At 36.1% G+C, this 27,409-nt stretch overlaps 1 protein-coding gene across 9 annotated transcripts in view; it reads left to right on the forward strand.

The window, feature by feature from the left end:
* The window catches only part of LOC127660668 (leucine-rich repeat flightless-interacting protein 2-like), a 38,368-nt gene that overhangs the window by 9,620 nt on the left and 1,339 nt on the right, over nt 1-27,409 (forward strand). The window contains exons 3-27 of one of the 9 annotated variants that reach the window (XM_052151016.1): nt 5,169-5,255; nt 7,222-7,281; nt 9,675-9,728; nt 9,828-9,875; nt 10,399-10,479; nt 11,032-11,076; nt 11,213-11,275; nt 11,472-11,558; nt 11,713-11,760; nt 13,566-13,613; nt 15,484-15,540; nt 17,141-17,203; nt 17,412-17,516; nt 18,595-18,639; nt 19,861-19,995; nt 20,484-20,555; nt 21,253-21,423; nt 22,981-23,073; nt 23,394-23,486; nt 24,952-25,053; nt 25,273-25,405; nt 25,498-25,547; nt 25,768-25,888; nt 25,988-26,067; nt 27,125-27,229. In XM_052151016.1, the coding sequence (XP_052006976.1) occupies nt 5,169-5,255; nt 7,222-7,281; nt 9,675-9,728; nt 9,828-9,875; nt 10,399-10,479; nt 11,032-11,076; nt 11,213-11,275; nt 11,472-11,558; nt 11,713-11,760; nt 13,566-13,613; nt 15,484-15,540; nt 17,141-17,203; nt 17,412-17,516; nt 18,595-18,639; nt 19,861-19,995; nt 20,484-20,555; nt 21,253-21,423; nt 22,981-23,073; nt 23,394-23,486; nt 24,952-25,053; nt 25,273-25,405; nt 25,498-25,547; nt 25,768-25,888; nt 25,988-26,067; nt 27,125-27,229 (2,046 nt within the window). The remainder of the gene's footprint in view (nt 1-5,168; nt 5,256-7,221; nt 7,282-9,674; nt 9,729-9,827; nt 9,876-10,398; nt 10,480-11,031; nt 11,077-11,212; nt 11,276-11,471; nt 11,559-11,712; nt 11,761-13,565; nt 13,614-15,483; nt 15,541-17,140; nt 17,204-17,411; nt 17,517-18,594; nt 18,640-19,860; nt 19,996-20,483; nt 20,556-21,252; nt 21,424-22,980; nt 23,074-23,393; nt 23,487-24,951; nt 25,054-25,272; nt 25,406-25,497; nt 25,548-25,767; nt 25,889-25,987; nt 26,068-27,124; nt 27,230-27,409) is intronic. The other 8 variants (XM_052151018.1, XM_052151017.1, XM_052151019.1 and 5 more) reach the window with 8 other exon arrangements.

The following is a 27,409-nucleotide window of genomic DNA, read 5'->3' on the forward strand; positions in this document are numbered from 1 at the left end:
GATATATCGATTTTATAATGCATCGCAGTCTCCATTTGAACGATCTTGATATTGATTCTTAAATCCCACGATTGATATTTTACTCTATATGCAACCCTTTACTACAATGAGAGAAATTTTCCCCGATTAGCAACCAAATTTCACGCTATGTGACTAAAATGCATATTGGCAACTGGTTGGTAAATGTTTAGATTTCATTCACCTGTAATTGTGTTGTATAGTGGAGTTTTCAGTAGTGAGATCCTTTCACTACGTGTTGAGAGTAAAAGTTGTTCCATGTTAGTCCAAATACGAGATCCACTCAACCCATTTATCATTTAATAATGGCTATTTTTCTAAACCGTTTCTGTTCTCTACAGTCAGTTGTAGATCAAAAACATCAAAAAGAAACATTTAATTCTAATCACTCCCAGGACAGATAAGATAAAGTCGTTGAAGTCTCTCTCGTTAACATGCTTATTTACAGATGCTGTTTACATAAATGCCATCTGTTTTAAAGAGACAGTACCAGTTTTTAACACGTGTTCAACAAATCAATGTATATACCTGTAAATAGTACAAATTATTTTATAACAATAAACGTGTAACATATATGGAATATATTATCATTTGTTGATTGAATACATGGATTATTTTATTTTAAAAGTGTGACCACAATGATGAATAACTAATAAAATACAATAAGTAAAAAGAATGTTTTCATAATGTACCTAGTTAGAAGGTCCCCTGTATAATTAGCAGCATTAGTTGTGAGAGAATTTCTTTCATAAGTAAGCAAACAGGATATTATAACTGATATTATAATATACCCATATGAATCAATACAGAGTCTGAATCGAATCAAGAGCTTGTGAATCGGAATTGAATCGGGAAATCTGTATCAATACCCAGCCCTAGTTAATTGATAAACAAAATTATTCATGGCATTATTGTTTAAGAAACATCCTCACTATACAACGTTTTTCACAACTGCTTAAAACATTTGCACCATACTGTACATAAATCAACAACATACACTACCGGTCAAAAGTTTTAAAACACTTGAATGAAATGTTTCTCATGATCTTAAAAATCTTTTGATCTAAAGGTGTATGCTTAAATGTTTGAAATTAGTTTTGTAGACGAAAATATTGTGGCAGCATATTCATTTATTTCATTATAAAACTAAAATTGAATTAAAGGTTTTTTAAATTGATGACTTGGACCAAATAAGTGCCCAACATAGATGGGAACTCCTTCAATACGGTTTAAAAAGCATCCCAGGGTGATACCTCAAGAAGTTGGTTGAGAAAATGTAGAGAGTCTGCATGTCTGCAAATTCTAGGCAAAGGGTGACTACTTTGAAGATGCAAAAATATTACACAGATTTGATTTATTTTGGATTTTGTTTAGTCACAACATAATTGCCATAGTTCCATTTATGTTATTCCATTGTTTTGTTGACTTTACTATTATTCTAAAATGTGAAAAAAAAAAAAAAAAAAACTAAATTATAATAAAGAATGAGTAAGTGTTTCAAAACTTTTGACTGATAGTTTACATAATAGTGCTTGGTTTTAACTGTGATTTTGAGATTCACTAAGAGTAATACAATCTATAAAGGTGCTATATGTAATATTTATAATAAATTTGACCATAATATATCATTAGTGAATTATCATTAGAGAATTAGGAAACATACTAAGTTTAAATACTGGCTTCTCTCCGATAACTATGCTACAGCAAGTAGATTCTACATTGAGGTTTCCATTCCGGGCTGGAATTTCTGTTTGTCTTTTGGGCTTTGTGATCCCGCCCACTGCCCACTCAACAATAGTATTTCAACACCGCCGTGCTGCAACCATGGAAGCCAGCAAACGAACTGGATCAGAGATAACAGATTCCACCTGACCTAAAAAGCCTCGCCATCCATCTAAAAACCACCATGACCAGAGTCGTTGTAAAATAAGGATAAATATTGGAGATGCCTTTCTATATTTCGATCAGGTATCAGAAGCCACCCACATCAGTGGGCTTGAGTTATTTTCCACATTCGCACAGTAATTTTTCACTCGCAAATGTGTCTATATCGTTTGCTCTGTAGAGGCCTTTTTTGGGTGTGTGTTAAATGGCAAGATATTTATCATTCCGAGTGCTCTTTGAATAACGAACCAGAGCAATAAAAATGCTTTGAATTTTATTGTGACCTGCAGTAAGAAATAGTCAAACATTTCAATATCATATTTCAATATCATACTTTGATAAGCAGAAGTAATTGTGTTGTCAGTCCGTGGCATCTCATTGGTCTGTCTGACTATAGAACTCTTGTTCTGAAGAATACAGTAAGACTCTCTCGGAAATGCTATGTTTGCTTGTAAGTGTGCTTCCTCTGCTCAGATTTCTTGTTGCTGTCTCATGATGAAGACTGGTCTATAGATAGAGTTGGAGACACTGGGCTCAACTGAGCTGCTCTGGTGAGGGGGTCAAACTGTCAGACAGCTCAACAGGTGCTGAGTATAAGAGCCAGGTCTCAATCACACATTGAGTCTACCCTCACTGCCCTCTCCATATGTGTAAAAATAAACGTTTGTTGTCAGTTTGCCTGATTTGTGAAGTTACTGATGTCTCTCAGGTCATAATTGCTTCCAGTATTGTAATGTTATTAATTATTGTGTTGGTAATTGGGCAGTAGAGGAAGGTCAGATTGCACACATGTATCACATGAGAAATGTAAGTCAGATATCAGACAGCATGTGTTTACCTGCAGTGTCCAGAGTCTGGTGAGGGGTAAGACGTGTTGATCTTAAATTAGACAGTGTGCCTGAATTGTGTTTGTTGTTTTTCATCTATTTAAAGGTGCTGTAAGCGATTTTCAGCTGTTTTGCTGCTAGCTTCCGTTAAATTAGACCTACTCTATTTCTTCAACTACACGCCCTCTCTCCAAATCCCTGTCCTGCAGAGACATCAACAAAAGATGCACAATTATTGACAAGCCGAGTGTGTTTGAGATTGACTATGTTTTTAAATGAGCACGGGCCGCTCCCCTGATTTCTCAACATTTCTCAGGACACCTATTTCAGTGATCCAAGGATATTGCTGAATTAGACACTTCCTTTAAGCCACCAAAAGTTTTACCTAACAGTTCAGTGCAGTTTTACAAGAACACCCAACAAACCATGGTCATGTACACACATCTTAACTGACATCTTTCAGCCTAATCATAATGGAGAGCACATGAATGCAAAATGATGACAGTATTATAAAGTTGTTGCTTTCCCATTACTGTGATCTTGTGGAAACCCCCAAACACACGCATGTTTGGGATCGGCACATGACTCAGATTTAAACTACTTTTATATAGGCCTCTGAATGTGTGCTATCAACTATGCCATGGCTTTGATGACTATTCCCATTCATGGTATGATTGTAGACTTCTGAACCATGAGCCTGAGATGCCAGCAAAAACAGAGATCTCTAGGGATGTGCAAAACTACCCATTTTCTTAGTCGACTAGTCGGCTGTTTAAGTGACTAGGCTGTGTTAAGGATAATATAGTATAATTAGGCACCGTTATGTTCACGTAACCCAGATCAGACTCCTTTGAGAGTGATATGCGGATGCAAAGTGGAGAACTTCAACATAGTGAATAACGGATATTCAAAAATGTATTTTGTATTTGCCAGGTTAATTTCGCAGTGTCACCCACTGTTTGCTTTCTATTAATGCCTGTGTCAGCTTCTACAAGTAATGTTCCAGTTTTGTCCTCAAGGGGCCTGTAAAATAAACAGACTGTGTTTTTCAGCGCTGCAACGCTGCTACTAAATCTACAGAGCGAGACATAAAGTGTGACAAGTGTAGTCCGATTCCCAAAACAAAGGAGTCTTTTAAACCTACAACACGATACATTAAGCTTCCTAAACAAAAGACTCTTCGAGCCATTTTTTTATTCTCTATTTTTAATTTTTTTTATTTTAAGAGAATCAACAACTACACCGCTATCAGTTTTGTTCGATTCCCGATTGAATGCCTGAGCACACTGGATAAATATCTGACTGAATTAATTGACTCAATCGAAATAACCTAAGAACTGTTACTGTGTTATATGTACTTAACATGTAGTTTTGATGTGATAAGTGAATAATCTGAAGAAAAAAAAATCTAAATGGACTTGTATTTCAATATTTCATACATAATAAAATGGTAAAATTCTTTTAAAAGCATCTTACTTTTAAACATTCAAACAGTATTGCTTGTTTGTTTTCTCATGTCTATCAAATCCACTTTTAAAATGCAATAAGAAATCTGTCTGGCTGGTAATTTTTTTAATCTACCAGCCACCTCAACTGAAAAAAAGTTAATTTTGGATCCTGACTATTGCATCTTATTGCAAAGTAAGAAAATTAAGAAATATGAAATTTTCCAAAACAGAGCGGTACAAACCCGTTTTTTTGCATCCTGAACGCAGAATGACGTGCTTCAGGGTGATCCTCACTGCACATTCAAAAGCGCAGAACTGCTAGATAATATTATGGGTACACATCTATTTCACAACACCAAGCAGTTTAAACCTTTATTGCAACTGTTTATTTAAGCAGTGACTAATAGAATCAGCAAAAGACTTTAATCTCTCCACAGCACCTCACAAATACAGGAACATTACTCACTGCAGAGGATTTCATATCTGATCGTCTTGAAATGCATTGATGGATTGATGGAGCGGTTTGCTGTAACAACAGCGCATAAGAAGCATTAAAGAGATGAAACTTCTAGCAGAGGGTTTTACTGTCACAGCCAGCCATCACCATGCAAAAACCCTCACTAAGAGGTTGTATCGCTCAATTAATCAGAGAATTGCATCTCCCATTAAAATCACCACCACTAAAAATATTAATGTATGTAGTCGACCCCACTAATTGACTAGTAAGTTGTTAATTGACTAGTCGACCACCCTGGCACATCACTAATGGAGATGCAATCATGTTTCCTTAATAGCTACAGAAGGACATTACCCCCGTGTTCCAAGGATCAGAGGAAACAATCAATTGATTATAATTTCTGTCCTGTGTACACTGTCTTGAAGGATATGGATTTTGCAGCTTATCAAGTCTCCAGACAGAATCTTTCTTTCTTTGACTGTTCGATGCTAGAGCTATTAAGATCAATACTCAGCTCTGGCCTTTCTTTTGCAGGCTGAGGCCAGACTTGCTGCAAAAAGAGCTGCTCGTGCAGAGGCTCGGGACATCCGGATGAAAGAACTTGAGAGGCAACAGAAAGAGGTGAGTCTTCTAGAGCAGAGGAAATGCAGAGGATGAAAACAGACACTTTAACTTGAGCTGCTCATGTTAAGTGTACTGTAATGTGCAGTTTCTCTTGAAGGGCTTCAAAGTTACAGAACACTCCTGTTCATCTGGCCTGTATCCAGAACATGTCTATGTGTTTACTAGACTTATTACTTTCAGGTTTGCTAACCCTGCAGATCTATCCTTCATTGATCTACTGTGTATAAACTGTGGCTCTGTTCCAAAACCTGATGAACTGCCTAAGTAGGCAGTAGGGCTGCACAATTATAGCAATATTTGCCGATTATTGCCTTTGATAATGTAATCGCGATTATTAATGTTGATTTAATATTTTAAATGATCGTGACATCACAAAGCCACCTTGCGGTTCATCAACGTAGCAGATTTCAACGGTGCTCCAGTTTCTTTTAAGCATTAAATATTGTCAAAATGTTTGTTAATGTTAGGCCAAATAAAAATTATGGATAATGGATATGTGTTATAGAATAAATACAATTATTGCTAAATTACTGCTTAAATTATTAGTTCACGTACAGTGAATAATATGATATATTCAATATTCAAACGTATTAACAGCCGATTTAAATTGATCAAGTTACTTACGCCGTTCAGTAAGCCCTTTGGTGGCCAGACAGGGGACCATTTATCCCGATAGATCTTCAATTGTGATCTTGTTCATGTAAGCTTCTGAGTTTGCTTCAGAGTAACTTGGTCAGTTTTAATCATTTTTGTTGAGAAAACAAAGTAAAACTGCTATTGCAAACAGTTCCAGATTCCAAACCCAAAATAGTTGCTATCTGTTGCCTGAATCAAATGTTAGCTAGCTGACTAACTAAGTACATAAGTGGAAACAGACATTTGACAATACAGTGTGTTTCCAGTGGTTTAAGATAGATGTGAACGTTTCAGTTTGGATCCGTCAGTAGCTATGTTTCCATTCAAGTTGCTAATTTTATGTGTTAATAATTTATGTGAAAATATATATTATAGCAAAAACAGTGTGCGAATAAAGCTGCGTTTCCATCCAAGGGTGTTCAAAAGGATGAAATCGTCACTTCCGGAGAAATTGTAGCCACTGTGACTGTTTTTTTTTGTTTTTTTTTTTATTGTTTTTTGTAATAAAATACTGTTGGTTTAGAGCAGACAAAACACTCTAAAGAAGTTTGTCTCATGTTTGGAGCGACGACACATCACACACTTCTGAGCATTATATATGTGCGTTCATCCATCCTAATGACTGTACCGTTTTTCAAAAGTGTAAATAAACCTTCTCTTCCATACTGTTAGAGTTTGTTTATTGTTTATTTACTATGCAAACTCTTTGTTGGCTTTCGATTTTCTATACACCGTTATTTCGGGATGACCAGAGCAACATTTCGAGGCTGGTTAGTCTGTTAGTTAGTCCAGTAATGAACAAGTTTTTCAGTCACATGACCTTTTTGATCCGCAACATTTATTCCTAACAAATTCAATAGGAGTTTATGCAGTAAATGTGTTTCCATCATAGTTTATGCGCATTTCTTCTTATCGAATTAAAGATTTATCCTCCTCAAGCGAGTGTATACATTTATTATGCGCATTTTGGAGATTTATTCGTATCTTGGTGTTTCCATCCAGCAGTTTTTATGCGATATCCCAAAATGTGCGTAAAAAAACATTGATAGAAACCTAGCTAGTGTCAGCTGGATCTGTCAGTATTTTGTGTATTTATGAATGTACAGACCTGGCTCCAGTTGTGGTTCTTAATAAGTACATACTTTTAGTAAGTGTAATTGCATCTTTATGTGTTTATTTACCAATACTGTGGGTATGTTTTTGCAAATGTTATGAATGTCAAAATTCACAAGAAAATAATTCACATGCGCTTTCCTGTCACCATACAATCACATTGAGTTGCAATAGAAGTCTTGGTGTTTGTGTTGTGGCTGTCTCTCTCTCACAGCTGTCTTACCATCAGCACTCCTCCTCTAGCAGAAAATGGGGGCAAATCCACCAATGGATGGTATGAGCCAGATTAGGCCAGTTTGGACATGCATGTACTTTTGCCTTTAACTAATAATATGGAAGTGTGTGCTAGCTGTATTCTCTTACAGTCTTTAATGATATTCTTCTACACTGAATCAACTGTAGCATGCATGCTTTTTTAATATATTACTTATGCCTTTTGTCCTTTTTGTTGTGTTTATGTCTTTCAGAATAGTATTCCGTTAAGGTAGCATTGGATTCCCTTTTTTGGGAGAGGTTTCTTTTTTTGCACATGATCTATTGTACAACTTATCTTGATATGTGGAATTACATGCAGTTTATTGATGGATGATAAGAACACCAAAGCTCACAGTTTATCTGTGATGACTGTATATGAAATACTGTCTGATTGTATTGAAAAAGAAAGTAATCTGCAGTACTTTTAGCAGTGACTCAAAAAGAATCAAAAGAAATATACCCTTTTTTTTTTTTTGTTTTTAGTTACAGAATCTGAATTTTATCAGTCTTAATAAAAAAGTAGCTAAAGGTCGGTATTTGACTTCTGTCAACAGTTTCTATAAGAAAGCAGTTATAGTTGTCACCACCAAAATTTCAGTACCAATACTAGTGAAATTTCACAAATACCGATACCATGGCAAAAACAAATATCCGATTGAATACACTGCTTTATTTAAAAAGTTAAATATTAATATAAATATTTAGAAATCAAATTTAAACAATGGCCTTCAAGTAGCTTTCAAGCTTTCTCAAGTAAGTAAACTTCAGGTATTTATAGTAGTTTTTCAGGTATCTAACAACAGTATTAACTATTCAACTATACATGCTGTCAAAACACTGGTGATGATCATTTTAGGGATGGGCATTTTAAAAAAATTACTCTAACCCACGAAAAATGAGTAATTGATTACTCATAAATTAAAATGTTATTTAAAATAAAAGGTTTGACACATATGGGACATTTTATATTTTGTTTAATTCACAAATGTTTATTTTATGCATTTATAAAAAAAAAATATATATCTAAAATTAAAATAAAAGATTTAATAGTAAATAACATTTGCACTCACCCGGAGCTTAGAATCCAGTGCTGATGGCGTTTGAGATATGCACATATATAAACTCTGAATCTACATAAAGGCTGACACAGGCATTAATAGAAAGCAAACAGTGGGTGACACTGCTAAATTAACCTGGCAAATACAAAATACATTTTTATAATATCACGTGTTTTTATTCAGAAAAACAAGTTGTGAAATTCAGTTTGAAGTGATCTTACAGCATGACTATTATGATTGTTCTCCCTTCAAAGTGCCCTTCGGAGGCTGATTCATACAGTTGGAAACACAGGGATACTTGTCAGATAAGCCTCCGAGTTTCTCATACCACATGCAGTTTCTTTCCACAATAAAAGCAGATCTTTGTCCATTGGTTTGCAAGACTCCAACAAGAAATGAAAATCAATAGAGTAGAATTCAATAAGAATCAAAGTATAACAATTATTGCTAGTGCTGCACTAGCCCTGTGTTCCAAACGGGTTAAATCAGCCTCCAAAGGGCACTACGAAGGGAGAACGATCATGATAGTAATGCTGTAAGATCGCTTCAAACTGAATTTCCAATAAAAATGACTCCAAAGGTGACTTCCAAATAAACTTTATTATTGAGGCCCACAACTTTCAGCCTTCCAAAGCTCTCACATTTGATTGTAAAGTCTTTGAAGGGAATAGGGCATAGGGATGAGCACTTTGGAATGGAACGTACGCTAGCTTTGCTTTCAAAAGCACAGACGCCATCATATCTTCTCTCATCCAACACCTCGACTACACACATCCACAGTGCCCCCCCAGTGGACCTACAATTGTTAATGTGAGATTTGGTGAAAGATTCAGTGGGAAAGTAGAGTTTTCAGCGCTTCACGGTAGGCAAATGCGCAAAGAAAATTCTATTTGTGCTATTCGAGTAGTGTTTTTAAATTCAACTAGAACAAGTATTCAATTAAGCGATTACTCTTGCACATCCCTAGATAATTTATGTCTTGGTTTTTTATTGACTTGGTACCAAATTACCAGTATTTTTGACATCCCTAATGATTGATTTGTTGTCTTAAAATGGGCTGTACGATTATATATCCACAGACAAAGACATTTTGCCCAGAAGGGCTGATGATTTGTGAAAATTTGAGTTTAACCAATTAATTTAATTTTAAAGCGTTATTGTCAAAATGCTGCTAATAAGCTGGTATGCTCTTCTTTGTTTAATATTAAAAGCATATTTTTGAATGGGCCTCATTCAGGCCAGTGTGTTTAATGTGTGTTTAGAGTTTGTTTAGGACAGCTGGTGAAGACTAACAGTGAACATGGATTGTTCTTATGTTTATGCTCTCTCTCCTTCGTTCTCATCATCACCTCAGGCTGATGCAGAAAAGGCCCGTCATGGTCATCATTCCAGTAGCCACAGTCGACGGGTCTGTATCTCCTGATCTTGATCACTGCCTCCTGTTTTTTTCTCCTCTTGTTTTATTTCATCTGTCTCATTCCATTTCCTCCTTATTTCTTATAAACAGGGATTGAATGATGACACAGCGTCAGTCCGCAGTGTTGGAAGTTACAGGGTGTGTTATGGACTTTCAGTAGATGGAGGTGTTCAGATGACATAAAAGTGTAACACATTTCCTTTATGATCAAGAAACTAATTAAATTTTTTCTGAACATCAAAGTAGTTTCAAAGGCTCATCCATGTTACTTTTTTCATGCCACTTGAATTTAAACGAATAGATCACACTAAAATGAAAATTCTGTCATTGTTTACTCACCCTCATGTTGTTCCAAACATATATGACTTTTTCTTCTGTGGAACACAAAAATAAATGTTAAGCAGAAGGTTGGCCTGCCCTGAGTCACCATTCACTTTTACTGTATGAAAGCAAAGAGCAGCATCAACATTATTCAAAATTGATCCTTGTGTTCCATGGAGGAAAGAAAGTAATATGGGTTTGAAATGATATGAGGGTAAGTTCTTAAAACTTAAATTTTAGGGTGAACTTACTAAATTGATATCCTTGTTACTGTGTTGGCTACTTCATTGTGCCATTGAAATTTAACTATTGCCTATTGGATTTCTCTCTAATTTTAAAGTCAAATTCGTCCTCTTTAAGAGACTTGAGCAGTTCCCATCACTCGAGTCGAGCTAGTTCTTCCAGGAGAAGAGACTTGGTGGTATGTCACTTTGTGTGCATTATTGTGTGTGTGTGTGTGTGTGTGTGTGTGTGTGTGTGTGTGTGTGTGTGTGTGTGTGTGCGTGTGCGTGTGTGTTTTCAGCGAGCATTGTTGTGTGTATTTCGGCAACATGTCAGTTCATTTCACTGCATTTTTCTTGTGTGACTGTGAATACAGACTAACATTATTTGCTACCATAGATGGACAATCTTTGTTAAACTGGTTAGATCTTACTTACATTTTATGATGCTCTAAAAGCAGAAAAAAACAAACTCAACTAGTACATTTGGAGAGCTGTATTTGATTTAGCGTGCAGGTGCCAAATGTGTAGCAGTTGTTAGCAGAACATTGTAGTCAGATTGGTGCCTAGCATGGTCAACTGTGGGTTTTTAAGTTTTCTCTAACGTTGTACACTAACAAAATTAGGTGTTTGGTGTTATTTGATGCAACATGCCCTTATTAGTGCACATGGCATGTGGAATGGATTACTTTGTTGTGATATCCTGCATTTATTTGGGATGGTGATGGTCTTGACTGCTGTTTTCTCTGCAGTCTGGTATCTCCAGTAGTTCCTCTTTGAAGAGCTCCTACTCCACTGTATGTATCGATATAGCAGTCCAGCTTATATATTCATGATTTTTAACAAAATAATTACTGTGAATGCATTATATAATGTGCTGAATGAGCTAATCTGTAAGCAAAAGCTTCACACATTTGTGCTCTTCTCTTCCAGAGCTCTGTATATAATGATCTACATAAAAAACCTGTTGGCAATAGCTCCAAAAAAGACCTGCTGGTCAGTGCTGATCAATATCTTGAACTTAAGTGCTGCTTCATTCAGGATGCATCATCATAAACGGTGTCTTCCTGCTTTAGAGCATGATATTAAAGATGTATAGTGTATAGGAAAAATTGTATGGCCGTGACTGTGTGATTGATATGTATGTCGGATATCTGTGTTCATTCTCCATCGCTTTGCACTATTTTCTTAGACTGGATTGTATCATGACCAAAGGAACTACTCCAGCTTAAAGACTCCCAAACCTCCTCCCTCTACTGTCTCTACCTATACACCACGGGTAAAGTTGGAGACCCAGTATAGTTCCCTTGTCGTGTTTTATAGTTACTTGTGTCTTATAAGCTTTAAGCCAGTTTGTCATGATCTGTTGATGGTCTAATTCAGTGGTCAATAGAGGAGGTCTCTGACAGCTGTTGCTTGTTTGACCTTCGCAGGCTCCATCCAGCAGCAGTTCTACAGTTCTGATGCGCAGCTGTAGTGTGGTCAGTCTGATCTTCAGCACACATGTCATATGATCAGACATGCTTTAATGGAACAGTTCACCCAAAAATAAAAGTTCTGTCATTATTTACTCAACCTCATATTGTTACAAATGCAAATTACTTTCTATATTCCTTCACAGAGAAAACGAGAAAAAGGAGATTTTGTAGAACGTACTCTTGTTTTTTTTTTTTTTTATGTAATTATAAAGAATGGGGACTTTAGCTTTCAAGATTCAAAATTGATGCAAAAACAACCAAAAGTAGTTCATACAACTTGTACATATGTATGTATGTGTGTGTATATATATATATATAAGTCTTATAAAACCACACAATAGCATTGTGTATGGAACAGACCAAAATGTAGGCCTTTTAGGTACAGATACAGTTGCAGTCCTAATTAGGTTGTGGAACACCATAGACACTAAAGTTATGAAGGATTTTGTATTTCAAGAATGAACAAAGCGACTTTAATGAGTTTGCAGGTTAATGTATAAAACTGTTGTAACTGCGCCAAAAAAATGAACGGCTATTTTAAAGATACATACAATAAATCATCCAGTAATAGCTAGATTTGGGTCGAATTTAATGGAAAACAGTGCTTACTCCGTAGCACTGCAGAATTTTGAACAGCCTACTCCGGAGTACTTGCTGGTGTCAGTGTGCGTAGTACTGTAATAGAATATAACTCTTTAAAATTTTAGAACACGCCACAAATATATATTGATAATCATCGAGAAAATCTTCTGATTATCGATGCGTGAAAAAGGCATCAATCCCAAGCCTAGTGCTTTTGCATCCTTCTTTTAAGCTTGAAAGCCTTAGTCCCCATTTATTGTAACTGCATAAAAAGACAAGTACATTTCTATTTTATTTTTGTATTCCGTGGAAGAAATAATGTCATATGCATTTGGAAGAAAAGTCTGATTAAATTATGACAGAATTTACATTTGTGTGTGAACTAATTTTTAAAAGGGGCATTTTATTAAATGTTAACAGTTATGTACACATTGCTCAATACAATTATAGTATTGTTAATTAAGATATTTAGGATAATTGCTCAAGAAATATTAATGTGAGATTAAATTATTTTATTCTATAAGAAGAACGTGTAGCTCTAGAAAATAGTTTAGTACAAGCTAGTGATTGCCTTCTCATCTGTCTTTTCTTGGCAAGGACGTCTCATACTTTGCCCAAAATGAACACATCAGAGGAACCCATTATCCCGTATTTAAGCAGCCAAACAGTCCATGGCGATCCCCCCCATTCGACGGCGAACATCTCTTATTTCCCATTACATGGAATGCGTATATAAGCGGCCACACTACAAAGCCAAACACTCAGATTCCATTAGTTGGATAGAGATTTATTAACCCTGCACATTTGTAATTTGTGTTAGTCTGGACTATTTTACTGTTCTTAGCCTTGTATAGCATTATTGTATCACTATATCTTGTACACCTAATATACAAGTATATGAGCAACAGTATGTCGACTTTGTTTGGTTTTTGATTATTTCTGTTGTAATGACTGTAGTAATTTGCTTCACATAAATTCGGACATTAAGTTATTAATGCCTGGACTTAGTGCTTTTAGGGGATTTTGTGTTTTGTGTTTACCTCTTCATTGAATAGCTTCTTTAATGGAATGTCGTAGCTGGATTCCAACTTATTTTGGTGCTGTTTTGGTCTGTTTTCACTTTCTTTCCCTTTGGTGAGACACTTCTGAAAAAGAAGGAATTGCAGATTTACCGCTCATGTTTTTATGGTCGTCCTAAAGCTTGCACTTGCCCTCTCTGTCCACAGGCTTCCATATGTGATGATGGTCTTTATGGTTCATATAGTTCCAGAGCTGTAAGTGATTTGTCCAGAGCATACAGTTGACGTCAGAAGTTTACATACTCTTAGGTTGAAGTGACCCATTTTTTAACCAATCCACAAGTTTAATATTAGCCAACTATAGTTCTGGCAAGTCATTTAGGACATCAAATTTGTGCATGACACAAGTAATTTTTCCAACAATTGTTTACAGACAGATTTGTCCAGAGCATACAGTTGACGTCAGAAGTTTACATACTCTTAGGTTGAAGTGACCCATTTTTTAACCACTCCACATATGTAATAATAGCAAACTATAGTTTTGTCAACTTTGTGCATGACAGGAGTAATTTTTCCAACAATTGTTTACAGACAGATTGTTTCACTTTTACATGACTATATCTCAATTCCAGTGGGTCAGAAGTTTAATAAACTAAGTTAAATGTGTCTTTAAGCAGCTTGGAAAATTATTATGTCAAGTCTTTAGACAATTAGTCAATTAGCTTCTGATAGGGGGTGTACTGAATTGGAGGTGTAACTGTGGATGTATTTTAAGGCCTACCTTCAAATTCAGTGACTCTTTGCTTGACATCATGGGAAAATCAAAATAAATCAGCCAAGACCTCAGAAAAAAATTGTGGACCTCCTCCACAAGTCTGAGTCATCCTTGGGAGCAATTTCCAAATGCCTGAGTGTACCACATTCATCTGTACAAACAATATTCAACAAGTATAAACACTATGAGACCATGCAGCTATCATACCTCTCAGGAAGGAGACTCATTCTGTCTCCTAGAGATGAACATAGATTGGTGAGAAAAGTGCAAATCAATCCCAGAATAACAGCAAAGGATCTTGTGAAGATGCTGGAGGAAACAGGTAGACAAGTATCTATATCCACAGTAAAACGAGTCCTATATCGACATAACCTGAAAGGCTGCTCAGCAAAGAAGAAGCCACTGCTCCAAAATCAACATAAAAAAGCCAGACTACAGTTTGCAAGTGCATATGGGGACAAAGATCTTACTTAATGGTGAAATGTCGTCTGGTCTAATTAAACAAAAATTGAACCGTTTGGCCATAATGTCCATCGATATGTTTGGAGGTAAAAGGGTAAAGCTTGCAATCCGATGAACACCATCCCAGCCGTGAAGCATGGGAGTGGCAGCATCATATTGCATGATTTGCTGCAGGAGGGACTGGTGCACTTCACAAAATAGATGGCATCATGAGGAAGGAAAATTATGTGGATATATTAAAGCAATATCTCAAGACATAAGCAGTTAAATCAAGATAAAGCTCTGTCGCAAATGGGTCTTCCAAATGGACAACCCCAAGCATACCTAAAAAGTTGTGGCAAAAATGGCTGAAGGACAACAAAGTCAATGTATTGGAGTGGCCATCACAAAGCTATGACCTCAATCTGAAAATTTGTGGGCAGAACTGAAAAAAAATGTGCAAGCAAGGAGGCCTACAAACCTAACACAGTTACACCAGTTCTGTCTGGAGGAATGGGCAAAATTCCAGCAATTTATTGTGAGAAGCTCGTGGAAGGCTACCCAAAGTGTTTGACCCAAGTTAAACAAATTAAAGGCAATGCTACCAAATACTAACAAAGTGTATGTAAACTTCTGACCCACTGGGAATGTGATGAAAGAAATAAAAACTGAAATAAATAATTAGCTGTACTATTATTCTGACATTTCACATTCTTAAAATAAAGAAGTGATCCTAACTGACCTAAGGAATGTTTTCTTCAATTAATGTCAGGAATTGTGAAAAACTGAGTTTAAATATATTTGGCTAAGGTGTATGTAAACTTCTGACTTCAACTGTATGTACTGAAATAATAATCATATCCTCTCTAGAGCAATGTTAGCTCAGTGGTCAGTGTTTTTTCCCCACAGCCATCTGAATGCAGCTGGTATTCTTCTGGTGCCAGTTCCACACGCAGCAGCCCTGTGGTGAGCGTTACATGTGTCATCTTAACACAGCACAGAACTGCAGCCTGACGCTCTGCAGTTGCTCATGCATGTGTTGTTTCTCAAACATCAGCATGTGTTTATATATACTGCACACAAATCTCTAACGTGTGGTCAAGTCAGAAAATTCACCTTCTAAATATAGATGTTCCCTCAGTCTAACCCTAGTTTGTATGAATTAATTACATAGACTAAAGGGGAAGTGTGTAGTTGTAATAGCAGAGACAACTATAAGGAAGCCCATTGTAGGTTGACCTTCTGAAGAGTGTAAACACTGTGGCACTATCAAAACATTCCGCTGTTTGTTTAAGTGTCAACTTCTGGCTCAACGGAAAACCTGTTCAGAAAACCATTATTAGTGGGGTTTGTTAATGCAAGGATCACTATAGAGCGCAAGAGTGTCCGCTCACTTTTTCAGTCATCTTGGTTCCGGAAGTATTTTTCCAATTCTTTTTGTCTTTGGGATTTCATAAAATCCTTCATAAAAGAGTGCTAAGCCATGAACCAAACCAACCAGTTCCGATATGAATCACAACATTACAAGCTCTCTTTTGAAGCAAAAAAGTATTTGATAATAAGACAAAAAGACAAAGGTACAAGAGGGCGTATTTAATGTTTTAAATTCGGGAATGAACTATAATCCCATAAAGCATTGAGAATGCTTTTAAACTTTAATTAAAGTTGTTGATTATATGAAGGTTTTGAAACCATTTAAATTGTTTTCCAAAACATCCATATATATATATATATATATATATATATATATATATATATATATATATATATATATATATATATATATATACGTAGTTTGAGAGTGTCGTCCTGAATTGTTTGTGCTATGAGTTTGTATTTAATCATGTGACTAGAGGAGGAGTTGTGCTATTACTTTTCTGAGCAATTTATCTTTTAGTTTTCACCTTTCAGATGATGAAACAACCAAAATATCCCATAGACTTGCATTAAAGGAGGGACTCAAGCGATATCTAGGGACAAAAGTATTAAAGAGTCTTGATTGTGGGCTTTTTGAGTAAGGCAAATTAGAAACCAGCCAGAATACCCTAGCAATTGAAGTGGTGAGTTTTGCACGGGGAAGCAGCTCTCATATTTTCTTCAGAAAATGTAATGTAGAAATTTGTGCTACTCTGTTTGTTGCTGAAATTACACATCACCTTTAAATACGCCCACAGAAATTGCTCTAAAAACATAGCAACAGCAAATTTAAACATGTTAGCTGAATCTTAAGTACTGGTGGTGTTTTGATAGTCTGTACTCTAAAGGTGGGGCAGAAATGCAGCTGGTGTCTTTGTTACTTTTGTGGTGGACTTGCCAAAACCTCTTTAGTAACATATTGACATTGTTTGATGACTTGCCATTTTCACTAATACTAATATGTATGGCAGAATGAGACATTTATGACAGATAATACTGTGACAGATTGAGTGCTATTGAAAGAGTTTGATTTTCCTAAAATTATTGTGTTTCTGCTTAACAATTAATGACCGATATTTTTCAGGTTAGATGTGCACTGTTTATGCACCATGCTTTTTATACCAGAATCATTTTACTGTTAATTTTTCAGTCATCAGATGACGATTCTTCCAGCTCTGTGTCCCAAAGTCGACGTGGGAGAAGGGATAGTGTGGTGAGCCAGAATAGAACTGTGACTGCGTATTTCTAGTGTTCAGACTGCGCTCCTGCATATTCTGTTATTAGTAGAACAATGAGATATCACAAACACAGCTGATTATTTGCACATTGCAAAGTTCATTTAATATCTTTGCAGTTCACCACTGCAACTGTTTTCTGTCTTTTTCTCATGATCTTGTTTGGCCCTCACCAACTTTGTGTAGTTGGCTGATTTCTCTGAGACAGCTGCTGATTATTTCAGCCGCTCTAATCGAAGAGGCAGCATTGTCTCTGATGTTGATGATCTGAGCATTCCAGACTTGGACAGTGTAAGTCAAGATGGCATCAGCAACTGCATTAACTGTATTAACCAATGTGACAAAGTCACTGAAGAGCACTGAATGATGACTTGAAAGAATGGGTCTTCCAAAGCTGACATTCCTCCCGTGGAGTACAAAATAAGATATTTTGAAGAATCTGACTATAAACAAAAGCATGTAATGACCCAAGGGGGTTGTCAAGCTCCCAAAAGGGAGGAAAAAAAAGTAGTATGATTTCTGAGGACTTTGAATAAAACACAGTTTTATTTAAAGTTGAATGGACTTAATTTGTGGTCTTTTATAGTGCTTTTTTGTCCTTTACCTCAAAAGGTGTACAATGTGGCCCCACATGCACTACTTAAAGCCCGATGTGGACTCTGAACAAAAATAATTGCCCATCCCTGTTCTTTTGTGTTCCACGGAAGAAAGAAATTAACATGAGTTTGGAACTACTAGAGGCTGAGTAAATGATGACATTTTCATTTCTAGGTGAACGATTCCTGTAAAACACCAAGTTATTGAATTTATTTTATTCTGCATGGTTTGATACTTGGTTTAAAATAGAAACAGTGTCACTGACTTTATTTGCTAACTCTTTTATTTTAGTTTGTGAATGATTATTTTTAAGAAGGCATCTTATATGTAACAAGCCAATGTATCAGTCTGTGATTTGAACCTATAGTCACCATTCACTTACATATATTATTCCATTAGCAAGCTAATCAGCTCTGAACTGTTTTGATACTGAAACTCATTCCTGCATAAATACTTCTAGCCGTGAGCACTATAATATTTGTGGCTGTACCTTGTTAATGTTTGTTTTTAAAGCTCAGAGTTTTGATAAAGGGAGGGGCCAGAGCACTAACTCTAAATGTTTCTGGTTGATGTGTGTGAAGATGAGAATCACTATGTGATTCATAGACATGCGTCTAACACGTTTAACTAGTGATTAGCATCCCACTCACTTTATTCTTTCTGTTTTATTTTCAGGATGAAACCAAAACCCAGTCAATACCGTTTCACGTTTCGCTCATTATGTATTTGTAATAATAACTGATGAGAATAATAGTGTTTTCTTCTTTTTCAGATGGATGAGAAATGTGATAAGCAGTTTACAGACCCCTTCAGTCGGGTAAGAGCAAGAAATATTCTTCCGCTAGCCTTCTTAGAGTGTGCTCAGACATTTGCCTCAATATTAATTTGATAACTATGCTTGTCCAATTAGAGCATGAATTGTTTCTGGTCAATTTCCTTAGTCACTGCCAATTAAAATACCAGAGAAGGTTTCAGTTTCTTAGATTTTTGTTGTATTTAATGATTCAATCCGACCCTAAATTCTGCTGAAAAAAGGGGCATTTATCTGTGATGTTTTACATATTAAAACAGTCAGGACATTGTTCAAAATAATTCACATGTAAGCCAAATCTCCTGTCAGAAATGTACAATAAACCTAATGTGTTGTTCTAAACATTGCGTGCACATAATGAAAATAGCCTTCTTGATCAGCTGGATAAAAATAATTTGCATACCTAGCCTAAAATAGTCATTTAGGCTACTTAAAAAGTATACATTTTGATTAACAAAATTAACATGTCAGCATGACCTGGTGAAAGACGGGACCTGACTCACCAAAGGTGATTATCCTGCACTTGAAAAAGCCTGCTCGATGGGAAAATCATTTGCGAGCACGCACAGATATAAAGACTCAAATGTGAAAATATCCATTGTGACTTGCAAGCCAACGTTTCCGAAATCTGCTTCCCACACCACCAACGTAGTGATTTCCATAGCTACTTTGCTAGTCTTTTGAGAGGACATTTTCTTACGCATGCCACAAATGAGTGAGGGAAGAAGCATGGGCAGCCTCAGGTGAAATAAAACTTTGAACCGGCTCTGTTTGGGAATCAGACTACAGTGAAGGTGGTGGATGCTTGCGCTGTACATAAAAAAAAAACAGTTTGTTAGTCATTTGTTCGGGGGTCATTGTACACTGGCCGAGCTATGTTTTTCGCGCTGTATATTCAAAAGAGCCGACTCATTAGAATCATTCCTTCAGGCATCAGAGTAGAATTAATTTGATGTGTGTTTCAAGCTGTAGATCCAGTTGGTGTCAGTGCTGCCACTGAAGTATGCTGCAGGAAACCCTGTATTATAGTACAGTGTTCATCTGCATCGGCAGAATATTGCATGTGTGTGACCATAAATCAAATGGTTCTGGTGTTTGTTTATATATATATATATATATATATGAAATGGAATAGATTCTGAAGAAGAACCTGTTCTCTGTTTCCTATATAATACTTAATAGATTTAATGAGTGTTAATGGGGTATCTGTCCTCTCATTTCTTACAGCCATCCTCTCGATGTGCCACCCCGGCATTGTCTGCAGCTGCCCTGGCATCTCTAGGGGGCAGTTCTTCTAGGAGGGGCAGTGGAGACACTGGAAGTGTCATTATGGATCCAGAGGCTTCGCTCAATGAATTAAAGGTAAAAATGCTCTTTTTCTGCATGCGTTGAAGATAGACACAAACAGGCATCGTCTATTAATCTAAAGAAAGATTCGACACAGACTTGGATTGCACGGTTATTTAATTAAGCACGATTATCTACATGCCTTCAAACATACCGGTAGTTTGACTGAGAGAAGAGTATCATACAAACACAGGACCCATTGAAATGAGGCATTTACACACACAGTTAAATCTCATGATGTGCTCCAATCACATACATTCTACTCACCTTTTGAATGCATTTGATCTCAGAGAATCCACCTGTGTTTATTTACCATCTATTTCATTTTTTTTTGTGTGTCTTTATTAAAGCTTTCATTAAAATGCCTGTCTTTCCTCTTTGTGTCTGAATGCCTTTTGGGAACCTCACTCACTCTCTATATGCAAATGTAAAATTAGAGGTCAACGCTCTGACCTTCCATGAATGCAAAACCTTTCCCATGATTCATTCCTCCATCTCAACAGGACATCTATGATCTAAAGGACCAGATTCAGGATGTAGAGGGCCGATACATGCAGGGTCTTAAAGAGCTGAAGGTAGAGGGTCCTGAGCTCACTGCATGCTTTCCCTCATCCCCCACTAACCCACCAAGCTTTTAGAACTCCTTAGTTTGCATGAGCCTTGCATGAGAATTTCACACACTACATTAGCTCTTTGCAGTCACTTTTAGCCTACAGTTGTGTTGCCTGCAGAGAGAATCACTCCTGAAATGGAGCCTAAGTAACAAGCAAATCTTCCTGTCTTGACTCCCCACTGTTATGTTAAGAATAATATGGAAAACGAGACACATGTGCACGCCTTTAATCGGGACATTTCAGCTGTAGCTATATGAAAAATGTCAGGGCTTGTCCAGTTTACTTTGGGAAGCTGCATCTCACTTTTAAATGTCCTGATAACATTGGCATCCTGTGAATAAACTGAACATGAGCAACCAAGGGTTCATTTGACAATCAAACCTGATGTTCCTCCTAATATCTAAATTGTAGTATTGATACTAGAGCCAACAGCTTTCACAAAGTCGACATGGTAAATACCTTTACACAACTTTTGTGTAGCGTTTGGTGGTTTTTTTTTTTTTTTTACTTCAATTTATGTGTACTTCACATTTGACTCTAATCTTCAGTGCACTGGTCAATGTGTGGTTTGGTTTGCCTGGTATAAGGTGTTTTTAGTGGTCAGCATCTAATGCTGTTCCAGTCCTTTTGTTGAGGATTTTTCCTCTCTTTCCTTTAGGAATCTCTATCAGAAGTGGAGGAGAAGTATAAGAAGGCCATGGTCTCTAACGCCCAGCTGGACAATGACAAGACAAACCTCATCTACCAGGTGGATACACTCAAAGATTTCATAGAAGAAATGGAGGAGCAAATGTCAGAGCTACGCAGGGAAACAGAAGATAAATCAAAGGTACTTTTAGTCAAAAGTCTCATCTGAATTAATTTCTATGGCTAAACAAATTTGGAGATTGTGTTAGACCCTTATCTCACAGAAGCTAACAGTAGCTTCTAGTTTTCCATGTATTTAAGGCACAAAAAGCCTGTGAAGTCCAGATGTTGTTTTTTAATTTATTGATTGTTTCACTGATTGACTGATAATGTGTTATTTGTTAGTGGTGTTTGCACATGAAAGCATCCCTAGTACTGATAGATATGCTACTATTTGAATAAACCTTTAAAGGTATATTTCACCCAAAAATGCAATGTCTTTCATCATTTACTCACCCTCATGCCATCCCAGATGTATATGACTTTCTTTCTTCTGCTGAATTCAAATGAAGATTTTTAGAAGAATATATCAGCTTTGTTGGTCCTTAAAATGCAAGTGAATGGCAAAAGTTTATTACGTTGCTACATCGCCAATAATGTAATAACTACCGTTAATGTAATAACTGGCAATAACGTAATACATTTTCCATTCGTAATGTAATAAAAGTCAATAATGTAATAACTTAGCAATAATGCAATAACATTTCTGAACAAGTAATGTAATAACTTTTTGCCCATAATGTAATACGTTCTTACATTAATGGCTGGGCAGGTGACCAGCATTTCAAACTCCAAAAACCACATAAAGGCCATTAAATGTTCACATTTTGAAAGTGAAAGTGAAATTGGACATTTATGGTAAAAAAGGACTTAAATATTGATTTGTTTCTCGACCACACCTATCATATCTCTTCTAAAGATATTAAACCACTGCAGTCATATAGATTACTTTTTTGTGGCCTTTATATGATTTTTGGAGGTTCAGAGGTCTGGTCACCATTCACTTGCAATGTAAGAACCTACAGAGCTGAGATTATTCTAAAAATCTTTGTTTGTGTTCAGCAGAAGAAAGAAAGTCATACACATCTGGGATGGCATGAGGGTGAGTAATTGATGAGAGAAATTAGATTTTTGGGTGAATATTCCTTTTACCCTTATTATGTATAACTCGTTGTGTTACAGACATGAATTATACCTCAAGTCCTCCAGCTTTTTAAGCAGAGATGTGCTATTATTTTTATTATTATTATCATACTTGCGACTTAAGTCCGGCCAATGATAAAATTGATTAAAACATTCCATAGACTTGCATTAAATGAGAGAACCGAGCCATATCTAGAAACCAGAATATAATAGAGAGTTGTTGGTGAGCTCTTTATACCCTAGCCACTTCATATTGAGGTGAGATGTTTACAATAGCTTCAGTTGTGGATCATCCAATAATAATTCAGTGTGAGAACTGTATGTTTTACAAAATAATATCTATTATTCTGTTGAAGATTAATCCGATAGAAAGTTTGATGTTTTTATATGATTGTCCAGCAATTTTATCATCACTGTGCATAGAACTAGCTTCGTAAGAATGGCATTCGTTTTCTACTATTTCAATTAGCATGTTGATTAGTTATTTGCAGAGTAAAGACGCAAGCTTTGGCAGACTGGGGTATTTTATGTTTTTTTTTTTATATATTATTTACAGGATCTAGAAAGGCAGAAGCACACATGTTCAGTACTACAGCACAAACAAGAGGAGCTGAAGGAAGGTATCCGGCAGCGAGATGAACTCATTAAGGTAGATCTCAAAACACGAATGGTTTATCTGGCCTTTAAATTCCAGTTGAATGCATCAGGGAAGGATGCATTAGACTTTTTAAAAGCTTTTGCATAAGAGTTATAAATCAAGCTATAGATTTCAAACTGTTTTGTTTTTTAAGTTCTTCAAAGATAAAAGAATGGTAAAAGAATTAGGTTCAACATCCTCATATCATTAACACTTTTCCATTCAGATCCTTCTGTTCTCCTCCATGTCTTCTGTCACATTGTGTCTATCTTGAATCTGTCCTCTTTTTTTCCTCTGCTTTATTAAACACCTTTCCAACAACTCGACTCCAGGAGAACAAGAAAATTCCGCAAAAACTAGATACCCTCATGAGGGAGGTGTTTGACCTGCAGGAAACGGTTAACTGGAAGGACAAAAAGATTGCGGTAGGAGGGTTTAGGAGATGTTGCCTGTATATATGGGGGGAATAGGCTGCTATTACTGATAATCCTCATGAAATGGACTGCTGATACATCTATTAGCCATCTATTAAAGGAATATTCCAGGTTCAATACAAGTTAAGCTCAATCGCAGCATTTATGGCATAATGTTGATTAACACAAAAAATACATTTTGACTTTCCACTTATTTTCTTAAAAAAAAAAAAAAAAGAGAGAGGCACTTACAATGGAAGTGAATGGGGCCAATCCGTAAACATTAAGTAACTTACTATTTTAAAAGTATAGCCACAAGATGTAAACAATGTGTGTTTTTAGGCGAGTTGAAATTATTTTATGTGGTAATCAACATTATGTCCCAAATGCTGTTGATAGTATTGAACCTGGAATTTTCCTTTTAAAGCTGATGTGTGTAATTTTTCAATGTTGAAATCAACTATTAAGCAAGCCACTGTTGGTTGATTTCATCTAAAAGTGTAAACATTGCTCTGTTTGATTGAGCACTCTGTCCAGTCTGACATGGTGAGTTTTGGGGCAGGACTATCTGTTTATACAACCAATAGAAGATGAGGGGAGGTTTTTCTAATCAATTCAGTAAATGATTTATTTTTTTCTATTCTGTTTAGTGCCATTGGTGGCACAGAAATTACACACTTAAGCTCTTAATTTTGCCAGACAGCCATATTTCTATAGAAGCAAAATTATAGTTAGTCATATAATAATAACAACAATGCCTTCCTAAAAGGATTATTGTGTTGCTTATATAATGTGCATGTAAGCATTTACACATTGTCTTTATAGTTTGTGCTCATTGGCTTGTGTATTTGGTGAATTTAAAGGGGTCAATTTTCCTTGATCTTTTGAAATAACAGTACATTGTATACATAAATGATAAAAGGGGGTATGATATGACCCCTTTAATACTGAATCTTTGGGCAGTTTCAGAAGTTTTACTGTACCTCTGTTCCTAGTGCTGCCCTCTGCTGGTTACCTGTAATCCTCAGCCCTGTAACCAGTGGTGTTGGTGGAATTTGTGAACTATTGTTGATATAAAAAAATGTTAAGTGCCACAAAATACTGTTGAGTTAAACTACTGAAGCTGCATAGTGCATGAAATGTTATTACATATTAGCTTGACTTGTTTTCAGTAAATCAGTTACCTTTGACAAAGCTATTTTTCTGTTGCTTAAAATCCATGAATTGTTCACAATATATACTCAAATATACATACTACTTAAAGAAAATAAGAAAATATTTTTTTTAAATAAAAAAAAAAAAAGACTTGTCGAGTATATTTGTGCTGCTCTTACGCCTTCACTTCCTGTACTGCTCATTTGTCAGCATGCTGTTTTCACCCAGCCATACTGTGACTGCCAGTGTTCATCCTGTGTTTGCTCCTGTCTCTTGCTCTCTTCACTCCCTCTCTCTGTTTTCCTGCCCTGTGTGTGGCCAGGCGTTAGAGAGACAGAAAGAATACTTTGATTGCATTAGGAATGAAAGAGATGAGCTCAGGAATGAGCTGGCTGATCTCAAGGGGAAAAGCCGAATGGGAGAGGTACGTTCTTAAAACGGTTCTGCACGGAATAAAACAGATCTAGTGACTGGAAAATATTTGGATTACTGCCTGTATCTATCATTTGGTAATTCTAGGTTTGTATCCATTTTACCAACATTTTACTGATCACGTACACACACACTGCAATATCCACTAACAAAAGGCTGTTGTGCTTTTATGAGGCTTGTTCCTCATTGAGTCCTCTCCTTCCCCTCACAGGAACATGGGCTGGTCATTATACCGGAAGACATGCCCAACGGAGATGTCAATCATGAATCCCCCTCCTCAGGCATCACTGTGGTAACACAGGAGGCAGCGCAGGTTTTGGAGTCAGCAGGAGATGGACCTTTGGGTTAGCCTCTGAATATATATAGTCAGGCATTTTTATTATTGTAGTATGCTACAATGACATGCTAACACTTCTTTCCTGTGTTCATATGCCAGATGTAAGACTACGAAAGCTTGCTGATGAAAAGAATGAACTTTTGGCACAGGTATAAATATAGAGGGAGGTCCAAAAGTTTTAGATAACTAGGGAAAATGCTTATATTTTGCATTATTTTCTATTTGAATTTTAATTTAAGTAAAAAGTTGAATTGAAACACTTCTACATCTTAGACTTTTGAACCCCACTATATATAAAATAAAATTAGGATTAGAAATATAACAGATTTTTGACGCAGCTGAATTAAATTAACGTGTGTGCTCTATTAGATCAGAAAACTGAAGATCCATTTAGATGAAGAGAGACAGAAACATACAAAGATTGACAGTGTTTACAAAGAGGAAGAACGAATGGAGAACGGCACTGATCTACAATTCATCGAGATGCAGAGTATGACACAAACAATTCAAACACTGATGTCTGCATTAATATACTTCACATTTACCACAGACACACACATGCATTAACATTTCTCTCTGTTTCCTGTAGGGGACTCCAATAGGCAGATAAGTGAATACAAATTCAAGCTTTCAAAGACAGAACAGGAAATGGCAACAATGGAACAAAATGTAAGTTTGTTTAAAATTTGGGTGGGTGTTTTGTGAATAAAATCATTAGACATTGAATGTTTTTTTAGTATTTATGTGTTTAAATAATGTGAAATGCATAATTTAAAGGTTTATTATTGTTGATAATAATAGTCATATTTAAAAGAGATCCAAACAGCCATTGTTGCAATATTTCAAAAGTTTGAAGCAATAAATAAAACTAGCTAAAAAAAATCTAGAGCATTTTTTTCAGTTTTTCTTTTTTGTTTTAATAAAAGGACTTTCAGGAACAATGATACTGAATCATTTTAATTTATATGCACCAGTATAACAATACATAATAATAAACAGCAATATTTACCTACATATATTTTTACTTCAACATTTTAATATATACTCACTGAGCACTTACACCTATGTATTCATGTGATTATCTAATCAGCCAAGCATGTGGCAGCAGTGCAATGCATAAAATCATACAGATACGGGTCAGGAGCTTCAGTTAATGATCACGTCAAACATCAGAATGGAGAAAAATCTGATCTCAGTGATTCCAACCGTGGTATGATTGTTGGTGCCAGACGGGCTGGTTTGAGTATTTCTGTAACTGCTGATCTCCTGGGATTTTCATGCACTACTCAGAATGGTGCCAAAAACAAAAAACATTCAGTGAGCGGCATTTCTGCGTACAGAAACGGCTTGTTGATGAGAGAGGTCAACAGAGAATGGACATACTAGTTCGAGTTGACAGAAAGGCTACGGCAACTCAGATAATCACTCTGTACAATTGTAGTGAGCAGAATAGCATCTCAGAATGCACAACATGTCGAACCTTGAGGCAGATGAGCTACAACAGCAGAAGACCACGTTAAGAACTTTATTAGAACCATGTTCCAAATAAACTGCTCAGTGAGTGTATGAAAAATACTACACAGAGACTTCCATAAACATTTGAGTGATGATGCAAACTATTCAAGAGTTGTGAATCGATCATTGAAATTGACCGTTTGAACTGATTCACTGATTTTAGTATTGTAGTAAGTGTTGTGATTGTTTTTTTTTTGTATGTGTCTTGCAGATAAACAGACTTGAAGGACAGGTGTCTAGATATAAGTCTGCATCAGATAATGCAGAAAAAGTAGAAGATGAACTAAAAGCAGAGAAAAGAAAACTTCAGAGGGAGGTATGAATCCAACACTAAAGAAACCTGCTGTTCAGATGATCATCTCTAGACCTATATTAAATGTCAGGGTTCCCACGGTCATAGAAAACCTGGAAATATCATGGAACTGGGATTTTTAGGCATTGAAACATCATGGAAATTAATCAAATCTTAAAAGTAATGGAAATTTACGAGTGATTT

Source organism: Xyrauchen texanus, chromosome 20 (genome assembly GCF_025860055.1).
Source record: "Xyrauchen texanus isolate HMW12.3.18 chromosome 20, RBS_HiC_50CHRs, whole genome shotgun sequence".
In the NCBI taxonomy this organism is placed as follows: Eukaryota; Metazoa; Chordata; class Actinopteri; order Cypriniformes; family Catostomidae; genus Xyrauchen; species Xyrauchen texanus.